Source organism: Anser brachyrhynchus (assembly GCF_964034855.1).
Source record: "Anser brachyrhynchus genome assembly, chromosome: 11".
Classification (NCBI taxonomy): Eukaryota; Metazoa; Chordata; class Aves; order Anseriformes; family Anatidae; genus Anser; species Anser brachyrhynchus.
The window spans coordinates 10347048-10362590 of record NC_137706.1 but is presented as its reverse complement, the minus strand read 5'-3'; the positions used below and the strand labels follow the sequence as shown (position 1 = coordinate 10362590).

At 49.4% G+C, this 15543-nt stretch overlaps 1 protein-coding gene across 5 annotated transcripts in view; it reads left to right on the top strand.

Moving 5' to 3' along the window:
• The window catches only part of LOC308200867 (uncharacterized protein), a 104802-nt gene that overhangs the window by 72985 nt on the left and 16274 nt on the right, over positions 1 to 15543 (top strand). For 4 of the 5 annotated variants that reach the window (XR_013955882.1, XR_013955883.1, XR_013955884.1 and 1 more), the window contains exons 12-20: positions 13 to 1176; positions 6929 to 7393; positions 10527 to 10620; positions 10867 to 10952; positions 11293 to 11523; positions 11605 to 11703; positions 12155 to 12587; positions 13170 to 13262; positions 13543 to 13675. Coding sequence is in view for 1 of the 5 variants with exons in the window: in XM_080607310.1 (XP_080463436.1) it covers positions 12194 to 12315; positions 12438 to 12587; positions 13170 to 13262; positions 14913 to 15064 (517 nt within the window). In the remaining 4 variants the exon portion in view is untranslated. Of the gene's footprint in view, positions 1 to 12; positions 1177 to 6928; positions 7394 to 10526; positions 10621 to 10866; positions 10953 to 11292; positions 11524 to 11604; positions 11704 to 12154; positions 12588 to 13169; positions 13263 to 13542; positions 13676 to 14912; positions 15065 to 15543 lie in introns of all 5 variants that reach the window. The other variant, XM_080607310.1, reaches the window with a different exon arrangement.

The window sequence follows — 15543 nt, the reverse complement described above, 5'->3', positions numbered from 1 at the left end:
TTCTCCTTGAAGGAAGAACACAGACTGGGCACAGCTTTCCAGCAGATTGTCACTGGTGCCACGAACGAGAAGGATCACCCCCTGCTGGGGTCTGTGATTGCCCTTTCTGAACACGGAGGGATCGGAGATGTCCCTTATGGCAGCTTGCACCGCAGCTGGGGCTAAAGCAGAGCTCTGGGATGTCCTCTAAGTCCTTTTCAAAGCAACTGCTTTCCGAGGCAGCATCCTGTAAGAGTAACCTGCATTTCTGGTTTCAGATGCCTTACCTTGCATTTGACTTTTTAAATCATGTTTCACTGGAGTGTGGCCAACTCCCAGTTACTTCAGATCGCTGTGTATTGATAGTCCAGTCTTGCTTGTTGTTTCCCTACCGCCAGTCTTGTTGGCATCTGCAAACTTTGCCACAACAAGGATTTTTATAGCGTCATTTAGATCGCTGATAAAAATATCGAATAAAAAACGGTAATAGGAGTTTCACTCTTCTTTTATCCCAAATATTTTTGCCCAGCATAATATTGCTGTACATTTATTGAATTGTGGCTATTGGAACATCCAGTAAATAAGGCTTTGAAGAATAACCAGTTTCCAGAAATGCTTTCCACCTTAAATGTGTATTCCCAGTCCATTATGCCGACAAGTGAGGTTAAGGCTTGGGAAAACAGAAATGTTAAATGCAAAGGTGTGTGCGTCACTGCCTGGTGCCAGATTGTTTGCACAAGTGTAACCAGATCGTGCCCCGTGGTATCTAGGCAACTTGCCGGGTTTTAGATCAGCAATTAACTCTTCTTTGGCTTTCAGAGGTCCAGTAGAAGGTTTTCCCATGTGGACTGCAACAGTTTCAGAGCTGAAGGCATTATTGTTTCTGAAGAACTGTGGTGCCTGGCTTTGTGAGAGGTCTGGGAGCTAGCTGCTGGGTTGAAACCCACCCCAGTAATGCAGCTTTGCTTCCTGCTCTCCTGGGGAGGAGGAAAGAGTGACAGCCATGCTGGACCTTCTCCTTGTGGTGGTGCCCTCCTTGTCAAACAGTGCTCATACACATTTTGAATGTTTCTTTTCCTGTAGAGAGGCCATTGTGGAGCCAGTGCCAGTTATCAGCCTGGATCTTGGTGGGGAACAGGGCTGCTCTGATTGCTGTGGAGTGAGCTGGATCTACAAGCTTATCCAGAGCCAGGCGAGGTAGGTGCCAGTGTTCCCAGCAGTACAGGACCTGTTGAAGGCTGGCTCTGAAACTAGGGGAGTTTCATGCTGTGTAAGAGTTGTTAATGGGGAAAGCACTGACATGGCATAAAGACACCCTTGCCTGAGTGCTTCAGGTTTTCAGGACCTCTGGGGTATGCAGCCCAGGAGCTTGTTTAGATCCCAGGTTATGAGGGTTTCAAACCAATGAATTTGTTTCTATCTATCTCTTTTCACCTCCTAAACCAAATTCAAAGCAGCTACCACCTGACTGTGGGAGGTGTTGGCGTGGTAGGAGTTTGTACCTTCTGCAGAGCTTCCTAAGAGAAGGGTCACTGCTGCACGAGGGGACAAAGGCGGCTCTTCTGACAGCGGCTGTGTAGCAAAGCTCTTTACACAAATGACAGTCTGGAAGTCTCAGAACTGCTCAGAGTGCCCCAGCCAAATATCCCCAGGCTGGTACAGCAGAGCACAAAGGAAATCATTGATATTCAGAACTCGATCTTTAGCTACCCAGGACCTGAAAGCACAGGCACGTTTGTACCTCGGGGGAGAGGTACGAGGAAGTGGGGCAGCCTTTGACATGGTAACAGGAGCTCTCACTTGCAGAGCTAGAGGCAGAATAGTTGTCATTAAAAGAAGGTGATGTGGCCTTCATGGAGACATTTGAGCTGCTCTGGTTCACAGACCCCTGGGTCTTGAGCCCTGAACCAGTGGGGCTGGCTTGGCACAATGCACTCTGAAGGAGGGCTGCGGCTGGGGAGCTCTGGCACTGCCAGTGGGAGAAGGTCGTGCAAAATGAATGAAGGGTCCTCCCTTTGACAGGAATCAAGGAATACTTCTGACTGTACACCAGTACCATCCAACTGCTTGATTTACAACCGATTGCTCGTGGCATGCAGGCAGGAGAAATTGTGAAGGGAAAGCTCCCTCTCCATTCAGCTCAGTGCAACCTGGGAAAGCTTTGTGCAGCCTACTCCCCCACCTGGGTCTGCTTTTCATTATTATTTTTTATAGCCAGAAATAAGAACTTTATTGACTTTATTCATCTCCTGTCAGATGCCCAATCAACATCTGGCAACACAGCAATTCCCAGAAAGTGCTGACCTAGTGGAGCAGGACCTAAGGGAAGGCCCTTAATCCCCCCTCCCATCCCTGGCTGCCCTTTTAATTATCTTCCCAAGCCAAGGTAGGATGCGTACCTCCACCTCACTCCTGCTGTCTGCTTGTGTTTCAGAGCACCAGGGTCATGGGAGCTCTGGATGTGATGCTCTCATTGGGCTTGGGGTCCCTGGCAGGCTTACGGGAGGTACCAGCACCGGGGGAAATCTGCCTTCCTCTGGTGGTCCTGAGAACAGACTTCTTGTGGGTTTGTTTCTTCCTTTAAGAAAAAAAAAAAAAAAAAAAAGGAAAATAAATCTCAGTTCTGATTTCTAGCCAGGTGTTCCTAGTTGTGCTGGCTCCCTTGTCCAGGGAACATTTAAGCTTTTGCTGTTCTAACAGCCCACAGGCAGCCTACTGTGAGTGTCCCTGGAGAGCTGTAGTATACCACTCCCACAGTTTATATCCACCCCTGAGCTTCCCCCAGCTTGCTTTTCCATGCAGGTTAGCTGTCAGTCCTGTAGAAGCACTAATGAATGGGGAACAAAACAGATCAGAGGCCATGCAGGCAGCCCAAACTGTAGCAAAGGAGGGTGACTGGGGAAGCAGCCTTGGGCACCCCCTTGAAGAGGTGCTGCGAATCTCAGCAGTGTGATCTGATCATAGCCGTGGTTGCAAGGCTCCTGAGAAAGCATCTAGGGCACGGAGGACAGGGACAGGAGGAGCTGCGTGGGAGGTGGGCTATCCTGACAACTGCTGCTGGGTCCCATAGAGCTGACAGGGAGCGACTGCATCCTCTGTCAGGGAGGAGAGGAGACAAAGGGATCAGAAAGTTGCAGTGCTCCAGGAGCGGTGCCTGGCCAGTGTAACGGGGGTGCACAGGGCAGGGCAGAGAGGAGCTCAGCTCTCCCTCCTCCCATGTGCTTTTGTTTGGCTTTGCAGAGGACCCAGAACCTCTGCATAAAAATGCAGGGATCCTTCCTGAAGGGTTTCTGTTAGAATTTCCTGCAGGTTAGAGGATTTTAAGATCTAGCAGCAGATTGACTAGAGAGGAACACATTTTTATTTACCGCGGCGTGTTGGGCTCGTAATAAAATTCAGGTGTAACAAGCCAGAGGCAAGTTGTGTTCTATTCGGAGCTGAGCCCGTGCGCAGCTGCTCCAGCAGGTCCAGCAGGTTCCCTGCCCGATCCCTGGGCTCCCACAGCAGATCTCTTGAGCCCCCTTTTCCCACACGGTCCCGCCCTGACTTCTCCCTCAGGTGTGGGTGGCTTGCTTTTCTTTGCTGCATTGTGGTACCGGCCTTTCCACGTCTTGGCTTTTCTTCACTCCCTATCTCCTAGATTCAAGCTCCATCCAGTTGCTCGAGACAGTTCCTCCCTCTTCTCTGCTTGGGTCTTCTCCCCATGTTTTGGTCTTTTTCCTTCTTCCACCTCCATGGGAAGTTCCCTCCCGTTGCTGTGGGTTCCCAATTTCTCCTAACCGTAAGTGGAGCTTTTTGGGAGAAAGTAGCCAGGACGGACAGGGGAATAGTTTTTCCCTCCTAATGCCAGAGCCCAGCTGGGCCAGCTCCTTGGCTACTCTCCTTGGAGTAGGAAACCTTGCTGAGAAACCAGGACACAAACCCCTGTGGCCTTCATCCACATCAAGTGCCGCAGCCTGCTCCCTTCCTGGCCAGTTTTGGAGCATGCCGTCCTATCAAGCCCCCTGTCAGGTCCCTGCAGCTGGGTAGCTTTGGTTGTCCTCGGCTCCAAGAGACGTGGATCCTTTAGAGAAGGGGTCCCAGGCATGATGCGTGATCAGGTGCCCACTCATGTGAGCAAATGCCTCCAGTGGGAGCCGAGGCATCGTAATCCAGCCTACAGTGCTCCTTTAAAGACATTTCAGCAGCTCAATTAACTTTCCACTTGGGTGTTTTCTTTTTCCCCCCTTTGCTTTCATGGTCATTTAAAACAAATAAAGTGAGCAGAACATGGCAGCGTGATAACCACCATTTAATTCCCTTCCCACGGGTCTCCAGATTATTTGGTGATTCAGCGGCAGCAGGGGGAACATTTACGGAAAGGGAGGAGGGAGCTTCCCACAGGGACAACAGCTCACAAAACAGGGCCCCTGAGCATCTCGGAGGAAAAACGTGCCTCTGGTTTCCTTTTAAATGCCATGGATATGGTGAATGCAGCGCAAGAGCCCGGGCCTTGGAACAGAAGCAGCCACCCGCTCCCCCACTTTTGTGGCGTTCCCGTTCTCATTCCATGTCTCACTGCCCTCGTTGTTCTCGCATTGTGAAGTGTGGGTGACGACCAATGTTCAGGATACATTTCACGCTTCTGTGCAAACACAATATGAGATGAAGAATTCATACCCTTAGACAAGGAGACGAGAGTGTATTTTCTCATAATAAGGAAAAGCAGCCAGATTGGAGCCTGCCAATTTCTCTTCAGTGCTCCCGACTTCCCTAGGAAGTTCAAACAAGCCTATGCTTTTAAGCTGGCAGAGGGAAGTAAATTATATTTAAAAAAAAAAAAAAAAGACCAACAAAAACAAGCAACACAAATCCTTTTGGATCTTTTTTACATTATTCTCCAAGCCTCTGCCTTGGTAGGTGACTTTTCCAGCTCCCCCATTTGATCTGCTGGGACCGCAGCGGTGGGGAAGGAGAATGCCGTGTGCTTTATGTGCGTGCGAGCAATTAATAGTGGTGCGGCGTTTCACTGGAGCCGCATGTAAAGCGCACCCCAGGAGGGGAAAAAATAACAACTAAACAGACTCTTAAGCAGGCCAGAGCATTTGCTGTCCTGTAGGAAAACACAGTGTGGGGGTTTGCTTATTCATCAGCAGCTGTAAATAACGGGTGCTCACCTTGAGTTCTCCTTCAGCTATTTCTTTATCTCCCCAGCCTCTGTGCTAGCAAAGAAAGGAAATATTTACTGTAGTTTGGTTGACAAACTGTGTTTTTATAGCTGTTCAAATTTTAGCTTTTGTTTTCTCCCTAAAAAGCAGTGTTTTCGCAGCTTTGGCTTCATCTCCCCCAGCCTCAAGAGCTTCTGTCTGGAGCACCTTCTGCCAGTCTGACACTGAAAATTAGTCCTGAACCATTTGCCTGAACCTGTCAACCCCACATCATAGCCACACATTGCGTATGCAGGTGGTTTGGCCTGGGAAGGACGCATAATGCACGTTAGTCATTTAATACATTTAAAATCTAATCTCTCAGCGCAGCACAGTCAGCAGCTTTTCTGCTTTTTACCCCTTATGCAGTATGCTGAGACGTGTTTCCATCCCTGTGTTGTCCTGTGCCCGTGCCAGGGAAGACATCAGCTCGCCCAGCACCGGGCTGGAAGGCTCCAAATTCCCTGCAGCAAAGGCCACGGTGGCCTCAGCTCCCCTGTGCTCCCCTCTGCCTGCCCTGTGTCTGTCCTGTGAGCCCCTGGAGCCCCTGGTTTCTTCATGGGCACAAGGAGGTCAGGCACCAGAGCGTCTGCTGACAGCTCCAGCGGTACTGGGGGTCTCTGGGCACATGCCTGGCTTCGAAGGTTCACAACATCCCTTCCTTTCATCTGCACGTCAGGGCTTTGGGTTGATCTCGCTCAAGCTGAATCCGAGCCTGGAGACCCCGAGGTTACCAAGCATTTCCCTCCTGCCATCTGCTCTTGAGAGCCCTCCCATCTTCTGTCATTTCCCAGGGAGGTCGAGGCAGGCTGGGCAGCGGGATTTGGAGACCGCCGTGCACCTTGGCAGTCCCAACAAGCCATGAGCAGCCAAGACCTGCTGCAGAGTGTTGACCAGGAGAGCTGCAGACGCTGGATTCCCAAAACCTGTGCTTTACCTAAAGTCCTCAGACCATTCCTGAATTAAAATGATCCAGGAAATGCATTTTCAGACTGTCAGTGAAATGCATTCATCACCCCCCGAATATGCACCAGATTGTTAGTGCTTGAGGCCAAATACCATGTCTTTTTTAATGCCTACAAATGTAGTGCATGTTGCTGGCTCTGTATTTATAATAATTATAAAAGTAACGGGAGTAGCAGCATTCCTATAGGCTAGGAACGGCCAGGCACAGACAAAAAAAAAAAGAGTGATTCATTGTTGCAATTAATGCTTATGCTTGCACCTGTGATTAATTAGCCTGGCGATAGTGCTATGCAAAAGATCAGGATGAGAATTAATAAGGAGACAAGTGCCGACTTTTAAGATGGTTAAGACTACCGTTTACTGCTCCTTCCCTGGGCTGCCCATTCCTGTTTAATTACAGGCACTGGCACAGCCTTGCTGTGCACCAATAGACCCTCAGGCGGGGTGTGCAGAATATTTATATATCAGTGTCCTGTAGCAAACTTCAAAATTAAATTCACATGCAGGTCTCTAAATATAATTCCGAAATGTCAGAGATGCTCAGAAGAATGCTGGCACCGATGAGATTGCTGTCAGGAGCAGGCAGCAGCGTGCCAGATTTATACTGGTCTCAATACGCAGGTGGCTTTTCAGCTTTTGTGTCTGGTGGAGCCTAGAATACTCTGATGGACATACTAAATCTGGCGGAAGGCAGAGAGACAAAGAGGAAGGTGTGCTGGACATTCCTACTCCTGCAGGTGCCTGTTGCTCACCTCCGCATCCAGCGCGTGCTTTGATTAATGCTGTTTTAATTGCAGGGCTCGCTGGTGCTCGGTGGCACTGCACAGGAATTGGGAGGATAACGCTGCAAAGCTGGCCCAAAGCGTGCGCCCTGTTAGCGCAACGCTGTGCCCAGGGAGGGTGTGGAGAGGAGCGTTGACAACTGGAGCCCAATCAGATGCCAGCGGGGAGCAGAAGGACGGAGGGTGTTCTGGAGATCTGCCCAGGGAAAAGCTCTCTGCAGAAGGCGCCGTAGCACCTTGCCCGGAGCGTGAAGTCAGCTGCAGTTTATCTTAAATGACCTTTTGCTGACTTCCATCTTGCAAGGTATTTCTCCCTTTTCCTCCCATCCTCCTTTCCCTTCCTGCATAGCCCTCTGAGAGAAAACAGCTTTTCTCCTTTTTAATAGGTGGCTTTGATGGGTGAGATGGAGCAGGGGCAAATCCTGTGAGCCTGCGAGTTCCCATGAAGCACAAGCTACTCTGAAGAACCTGCTCTTTAAGGTGAGCTACGCTGGCAAAGTTTCTTCTGCAGGTTTTATCCATCACTCCTACTGGCTCATTATCTTTCCCGTTGGCGTATTTGCGCCTCCCACCACCCCAATTCATTTTTCCCAGTTGCAGCAGCTATTGACTGGTTTATATAGATGGGGTTTAACCGGTCCTCCCTCTGGCTGCTCCTGAATCGCTGACGAGGCCGCTTTTGTCTGTTCACACATCAATCTGAAAGCACATGCAAAGTTATATCTTGGCTGACTTAATTGTTAGGAGCTGCAACCCCAATGTCTTTGTAAATAAAATGGTTTAATCTCATGGGGCATGCCTGGTGGAGAGAGCCGAATAAATACATCAATATGTAAATAGATCCTCAAGAGGAGGATGAACTGGGACTTTGCAAAACTGATAAAGCATCTTAGGAGACGTGTTGTCACTGCACTTCTTGCATATTCTGATTAGGCAGACAGGAATGCTGGATCTCAGCCCTGGGTTGCGGGAGAGGAAGGGAGGGAGGGAGGAAGTGTGGGCACGAGCACACCGTGACTGAAATTCTTGTATGGATTGAGTTGACTTGAATATATTCCGGGGCTGGTCTAATTGCTAGTTTAGTCTCAGGCTTTGATTTTCCTGTTCCTTTCACATCGCTGCTGCCGAGTCTTCCCTGCATCTCAAGCAGCCGTGTTGGGGGCAGCATCCAGACCAAATCCAGCCCCTGTGAGAGCAGAACAGCAAACACCTGTCCTTTCTCAATCCTTCCTCAAAACATTTGCAGCAAAGTGTGGCATGAAGGTCGGACTTCTGCTGCATGGGCATGTGCCTGTGTAACGGCAGTCAGGGCTTATTCTGAAAAAACAAAACCTGAAGCTATTGGGACACACTGTTCATGATCGGCCCTGCTGGCCTGTCCCTCAGCAGGGATCTTCTTAGTGAGAATTCAGCGAAACACAAACGGGAGAAGGTGCCGTGGCCAACTCATTCACGTTGACACGCGGCCTGCAGGATCCTGCCTGCTGCAGGACTCTCTGTGAGGCCAGCCTGACGTTTCTGCTGCTTTGCATCACCCTTGCACTCCCACCGCACGGGTGGGAATAGAGGCACGAGGCAGGGAGCCCCACCAGGTGCTCGGTTCACGAGCAGCAGCCGTGGGTCAGGCAGAAACAAGTCGCACACCTCGGGCACTCGGGCGCTTCTGGACCGATTTCCAGGGAGAGGAGGGGAGGAGAAACTCCTGCCACATTGGCTGGGGCTGCCTCCCCTTCTGCGGGCTGAGCTCCAGCCCTTGTTTTGCAGCGCACCACGTGGAATTTTATCACCTTCAACAATGAAATCTGTCACCTTCAAGCTGCTTTATTGTAATCTGGGGACTTGCGCCCTGCCCGCTGGAAGCCCGTGCTGGGCTCCCACCGCAGTGCTCCGCGTCGCTCCCCAAGCCATCGCCAACATCGATCGATCGGCTCCTCGCTGCAACCAACGGCGTTAACTTTAGGGACCACATTTGTACTTGTTTTCTCACCGGGATCGGATCATTAATTGATCTTCTTCTTTGCCTCCCTTCTCTCTTGTGTGTATCTCAATCCTCTTCTTGCGGCTGCTTCACCTCCCTCCCTGCCCCCTTCCCATTTGGAGAACAGAAGCCAATCAGACGTGCGGTGTAGGCAGCATTCAGGAGGTTTCCTGCTCTGATATTTTAAAGAATGTGATGTACAAACGCATCCTTTAAATGATACCTCCATGTTGCATCGGTTATAAAAATATACCCGTCGGAGTCAGATTAACCATCATATTTTATCTTTCAGAAAGCAATTTAACAATGATCTTAGGGCATGGTACTTAAGCAGCAGATACAGCTTGTGGATCACAGCTCCTGAGCTGTGTTGTGGGTGGCTATTTTCTGGACAGTTTGGGAGCCGTGGTCAGGCGGGGGGGGGGGGATAAATTGACCCTATCCGTCTGCTTAACAGACATATTAACATGTATGTTAGGATCAGAATATTCTTATTTGCTGTTTTTCTGTAGCTTTTATTGTAGAAGCATTTCTGTTTTAGGGAGTGAGTTGTTTTCCTTTGAAATGCAGTTATGTACATTTGCATACACATTTATATGGGCTAATTAAAAACTTACTGTCAGAGTTGCTTTTCTGCTAACGATCACTGTACAGCAAAATGGTTGTTGCTTTTTGGCAATGTCTGCTTTGATGCAGAAATCTGAACTTTTTAAGAAATCACTTGGTCAAATCTTTGCGATTTATGTTTTCAATGAATAATCAATTTTGCAACAAAAGATTTAAACAAAAAAGGGTGTTCACTGAAGTTTTTCTGCAGGAAAAAATCGATAGCATGTATTATTAAATCTAAAGAGGCTCATGTCCTGAGTTTTATCGTGCCACATCTTATAATAACCCTTCAGAAGCTTGAAATGGGATTTTTTTTTTCATTGAACAAAACGTTGCATTCCCCCTGCCACATTTATTGCAGGCAGCATATTGAAAGGTGCCTGCACCCAGCAGTTCGGGCCTGGAGGGCTGCTCTCATCAGTCTCCGTCAGTGACATGAGTTATTTCATAAGCCATGGAAGTAATTATTTCAAAAGTGGATGTGCAGGGGATGACAGCAACAGCAGAGGTGTGAGCACCAGCCAAGGGGGCAGCATGCTTTCTCAGTGGCCTACAAGGATTTCCAGTGCCACCAGCAAGGAGACGAGGAGAAAAATCCCATCGCTCTGCTTCCTTTGAGTTGCTGGAGTTGCCAGAAGTGGGACTCACAGGCCAGTGCCCCAAAGCATTGCTTTGGCCGCCAGGCAGGGTGGGGATAAAGCAGTCGTGCTTCAGTCGTGTTTTCATTCCCCGTGGCCAAGTTCCAGTATCCAAAATGGGATTATTAGAACTGAAATGCAGTTGGGTCTTGCCTCTGCTGACCTTCAGCAGCTGCTGAGCTGTTGAGCTCTGGGGTACCGAAGTGTTGGTCTGATACTCCTGTCCTGAGCCCATCCAAAGCAGAGACTGCCAACTGACGTACCCAGACGTGGAGATGTTGTGACGAGCCAAAAGGAACCTTTCCCCCAGCACATACAAATAAGTTTTGCAACGCAAAAACAAGCAGCGATGCAGACAATGTACTCTTTTTTTTCCTCTTTGCTTTAGGAGAACTGGAAGAGGCAAGGAAGGAGTGGCTCTTTATCCCACCAAGGGTGTTCTCCATGATTCCTGCTGGGACCACTCGCTGTATGTTCTTTAGGTAGCAGCTCTTTTGATTTTCTGGCCGCCTTGCAAGTCACACTGAGGTGCCTGGAGAAGGATTTGGTGATTGCTTATGAAATCCATTCTCCCTTGAGGATCTGCTCTTTCCACTTTGATAAACTTTTAATTCTTGCTTTCTAATAATACTGAGGGACTGTTTTGTGGGCCTGCCTTTATGAAGGACTTGTGATTGATGTTCATCTGTGCTTGCAGTAGACCAGTAACCTCATTTTATTTTTGACAGAACATCAGGACAAGCACTCTGTATCCTTCTCCCTTCTTGGTTACTTCTAAATGAAAGAGAAAGTAAAGCGGCTATTATCTGTCCAGGTTTGTCAGTTTGGCTCACTTGTACTCTCTCACCATATCACTAAACTTCTGACACTGTTTCTGTCCAGCATGGCACACAGGCACGTGTTTAAAGGACACGATCAGCTTATTTTTGATATTGCTCTGTTATCTTGTTTTTATTCTCGGTTCTGTACACTCGTGCCTGGGATGTTTGGAAGTAACTGCTGTAACTTCGTGTGGGAGTAGGTTGCTTAGATATTACCTCACAGTCAATGTAAATTTAGAGCAGATAAGGCTTGGACCCCAAATGCCTTTTTTAACCCATTGCTGTCTTTTTCCAATTCCATTCCTGCTGCCCTCTCTGATCTGTTTCTAGCAGTTTTGAGATAAACATGACTCCTGTTTTATGCTTCAACTGACCTCACCTGTAACACCACGGCAGTTTGTAGACGGCCAACAGAGAGATCTTGCACTTACGCAGATGCATATATGTCCCTCAACACGTCTCCACCACTGGTGAAGGATTTGTTGGTATAAGAAATCCTGGAGGAAAATGCCCACAATGATGAATTCACAGAAAATACAGAAAATACTATACCCAGATAGCCAGGTGATATCATTCACCAAACTGTGACACTGTTCTCAGAGAGGAAATGTAATTTCCCTTAAAAAATCCATTTTCTTTCCTTAGGAAAAAGGACATTCAGAGCACCTTTACTGAAGGAGAGAAAGTAGAAGAGCCTTTGTGCATGCCCTGCTTCTTGTACTCTTAAGCTGATTCTAAACACAGGTTTGGTTATTTCTTATATCTATATCTATATTTTCTCTCTGCTTTCTTGCTTTGAAATGTCTGTTTGAGTTCTCAATGAAGAACAGCTGAGAGATCAGGAAAATGGCTTAAGAATTCAGCAGGCTGTAAGCTATTTGGATTTAAAACAATGCCTGGGAGAGAGCTTTTTACACTGCCTTGCTAAGCAATCCTCCTTCTGTCACCGACTGAGGTTGCCATCCTTTGTTCGTCATGTCGCCTTCCCTCTAACTCTCCAGTGAGCTGTGGAGCCTTCAAGGGAAGGAAAAGAAGGATGAACGAGGCTTCTTTCTTGTTTCTTTTTCAAATCCCCCAAGGTCCTTCTTAAAAAAAGAAACAGAACAACACAAACCTCGTGGGCCATATGCCGTTGTTTTAGTTGTGCTTCTTGGCTTTGTTTCTTCATAATTTCCTCCTCCTCTCCCCTTCACAGGGCACTGTTAGGCACTCAGGGAGAGCTGTGCCAAGGCAGATGAGCATCCCCAGTCTCGGCCACAACACTTGTAGCATCAGAACCCGCTCGCTTGACTACATCCAGAATCATCTCCAGCACACGCAGAGGCTTCTTCCTTCTCCCTCCCAGGCTCTGCAAAGGCAAAGCAGTTGCTGACGTGCTGGGCTGTGATACAGCAAGCTGGGTGCCCTCGCGGCACGGGCGGGCAGGCGGTGGCAGGAGGGCCCCATCACGCTCGGGTTCCTGCTTGTTCCCCCTGCAGATGCAGAGACAGGCGGGAGGGAGCACGGGGTGCCCCATGGCGCAGGCAGTGGCTTGTCTTTTTGCCGTTGGTTTGCAGCAAACCGAGGAGGGAGCTATGTCAAACACACAGCACTCCCAGACAGCTCAGCACCACGCACACCGGGAGCAGGTGAGGCAGCCAAGGGGCTTGGACAACTTTTTGTCACGAAGCCCTGATCCAGGGGCACTGGGAGCAGGACCCTTAGCTGCAGCTCACCCTTTGCCTCCTGCTCCTGCGTGGCTTTGCCTGCAAGGAGAGTGCCCTCAGGACATGCAGGCACCACTTCAGGAGTGTTTCTAAAGCCGTTTTTGTTCAGAAATTCCTGTTGTTGTTGTTTTTGCTGACCTAAGCGGGCTGTATCTTTTCCAAACATTTCTGACGTTTCTCACAGAGTAATCTATTAATGTCGCAGACAAGGATTCTGCTGACTTCAGTTTGGCTTCTGTTTCCCATTGGGCAGGCTCGTCTCTTTATGGGGGAATGCCTGAAGCCAAAAAGAGAGGAAAAAAAAACAGCCCCTGAGCTAACTGAAAACAGGCCCAAAGGGAAGCGCTTTCCAGCCACATTGCCTCTCGCTGGCTGGCTTCTGTTCTGTGCTTGGGGACGTGCCAGACTTCAGTGCCTCCATGCTTTTGATTCCTGTTTATCCCCAGCAACATGATTGTCTATAATTATATATAATCTCTCCCTTGTTTACTCTTCTTCCTCCAGGTCTGAACACAGCTCGATGGCAGTTCTCTGCTCGGCCTGCCAAGGCTCCGGCTCCAAACTGCTTCTCGGCATCCTCCACCTTCTTTTTGAAAAGTAACAAAGACATCTGATTTCCTCCCACCCCTTCTCCGTGCGCCCCTCTGCTCCCTCCCTCCCCCTCCCTGGCACTGGGGTTATTTATACAGAATGTGGAAACAATTTGCAGGAAAGCGAACAATGTAACCCGGAGTGAGGGAAGGGAGACAAGTTTATTGTGTACACTGAGGGGCCTAGAAGCGAGGCACTGTGCTTTTGGGGTGAGAGGGAGCGGACTGTTTTCCTTTCTTTCTGCTCCCCTCTTTCAGCGTCTCACTGCGTCACTTTGTCTTGCCAGAGCCAGGTCCAAACCAGAGCAACCAGATCTGACTGCGTGATTTGGAGGAAGTTCAGGTTGGATCCCCTCCCTGCACCAGAGCTTGTGCTTAATCCTCTCGGAGGTTTTGCTCTCGGATCATTTCTGCTCCCGGGTTAGCATTAATGAAGAGCATGTGTGCTGAGAGGTCCTGATCCAGGCCCTGAGCGCTACAGCACTGCTGCAGGCACTGTTTTATGCTGGGGTGTTGCACCTAGCTGTTCAGAGGAGTGGTTAGGCTGAATGAGAAGATTCCCCAAGAGTGAACAAGGCAGAAGCTTTGTGCAGTGTGATTTCGCTCCTCCTCCCCTCGCCCACTAAGGGTGAAGTTTCCAGAGCAGCCCAGCACCTTGTTAGCACAGATGTGAAAGCATCTTTGTAAATCTAGCAGTTTGCTTTGGTGCCCACCACAGAGCTGAGCTCTGCTGGAACTTGGGAACAAAGCACATGCGCTTCTCAGAGGTGCGGGTGCCCTTTGTCCATGGGTGTAAGCTGAGCCAGCATTTCATCCAGTAGCCTTGAGCAGCTCTGAGGTTTTCAGATCTCCCTCTGCACGGGGCCCAGTTACCATAAAGTGCTTAGAAAGAGGTAATCCAAGCCCACTCATCTGTTGAAAAGGGCACGCTAGTGTTGCAGAGGGAAGGAGATGTTCTCCACAGGTTGCACATCTGAGCAGAGCAGCTGCCTTGGCAAGCTCCTCCCTTCCCGGGAGCTCACAGCTTCTTTTCTCAATAGCCTCAAGACTTGGGACGTGATCTGTGCAAGTCGTGCTGAGCTGAGCTGGTGGGGCAGAGTCAGGAAGCTGCCAACTGGGGCATCGTGTTCCTCCCTAAACCAGGCAAATTTCTGACCCTGAACTGGTGGAGTTTGGTGACCCGACAGCATAGGAGGGAGCCATGCACAGAGGGACAATAGAAGGAACCTGCAGTGGGTTCTTCCTCCATGAGATCTCACCCTCTCCACCTCCAGTATTTCCTTCTCCTTCTCAGTCTTTGTCCATACACAGTGTGAACTTCCAGTATGTGTGTGTCCTGTAAAATTCACATCTGCTCTGCCACACAGAGTGGCAAATGTCTCTGTGGGCAAGCTGACCCTTCTAAAACTAGGGACACAGCATGGATACCATCCCAAATGCTGTAGTTGATCCCTTCCTTTAGCCAGTCCTTGGCCCAAATTAGCAAATTTTGGTGAAAAACAGCACAAGGCAAGAGTGAGGTTATTCTGGTCACCTTTGTTTTCTGATGTGACCTCATCAGGGGCAGTTCAGCTCCTCTCTTTGGGGTCTGCTAGTTTTCTTTAGCTCCCAGAAGGGCCAGAAGCAGCAACGGTTTCTGTTTTCTCTTCCAAGCCAGGCACCAACATTGTGAAGCCCACATCTGGGAGCAAAGAGTGACTGCCACCTTCTGCTGCTCCCCATCGGCCAAAGCAGTGCCCAGACATCACAGTGCAGCCCCTCTCCACCATGCGAGCCAGGTGCAGAGGCTGTGGCACAAAGAAACACGGGGTTTGGAGGCATTCACTCTATCTGCACCCGCCTCTGTTAACACAGCGTGCTCCCCGACCCGTCTGCCTCCCATCCATGCAGCTGCCTCTCACAGAGCATGTGGATGTCTGCAGCAGCCTGCCCAGGCTTGTCGCACGGTGTGCTTAGCTGACTAGCAGCGTGCTGGGCTATGGAGAGCATTTCAGTGCCTTAAGACTCTGAAGAGCCCCCTCTGGTCCCTCCTGCAGCTGTGCTTAGCTCGGGCTCTTAGGAAAGCAGCTCTGTTTTTTAGGGTTGTCTCTGGGCGCTCCACTGAAGGCGGTATGGGCAGACAGGTTTCCAGTCTCTTTGACTCCCAGGGTCCCCCTTTTATCCCTGGAAATGTGGCCTTGAGTTAAACTGCATGGAGAACTGTGAACTAAGCAGCTCACAGCAGCTGTACAGGTTTGGGCAAAGCAGAGTCTTGTACCTCTACCTTGAGAGACTTGAAAATGCAGAGA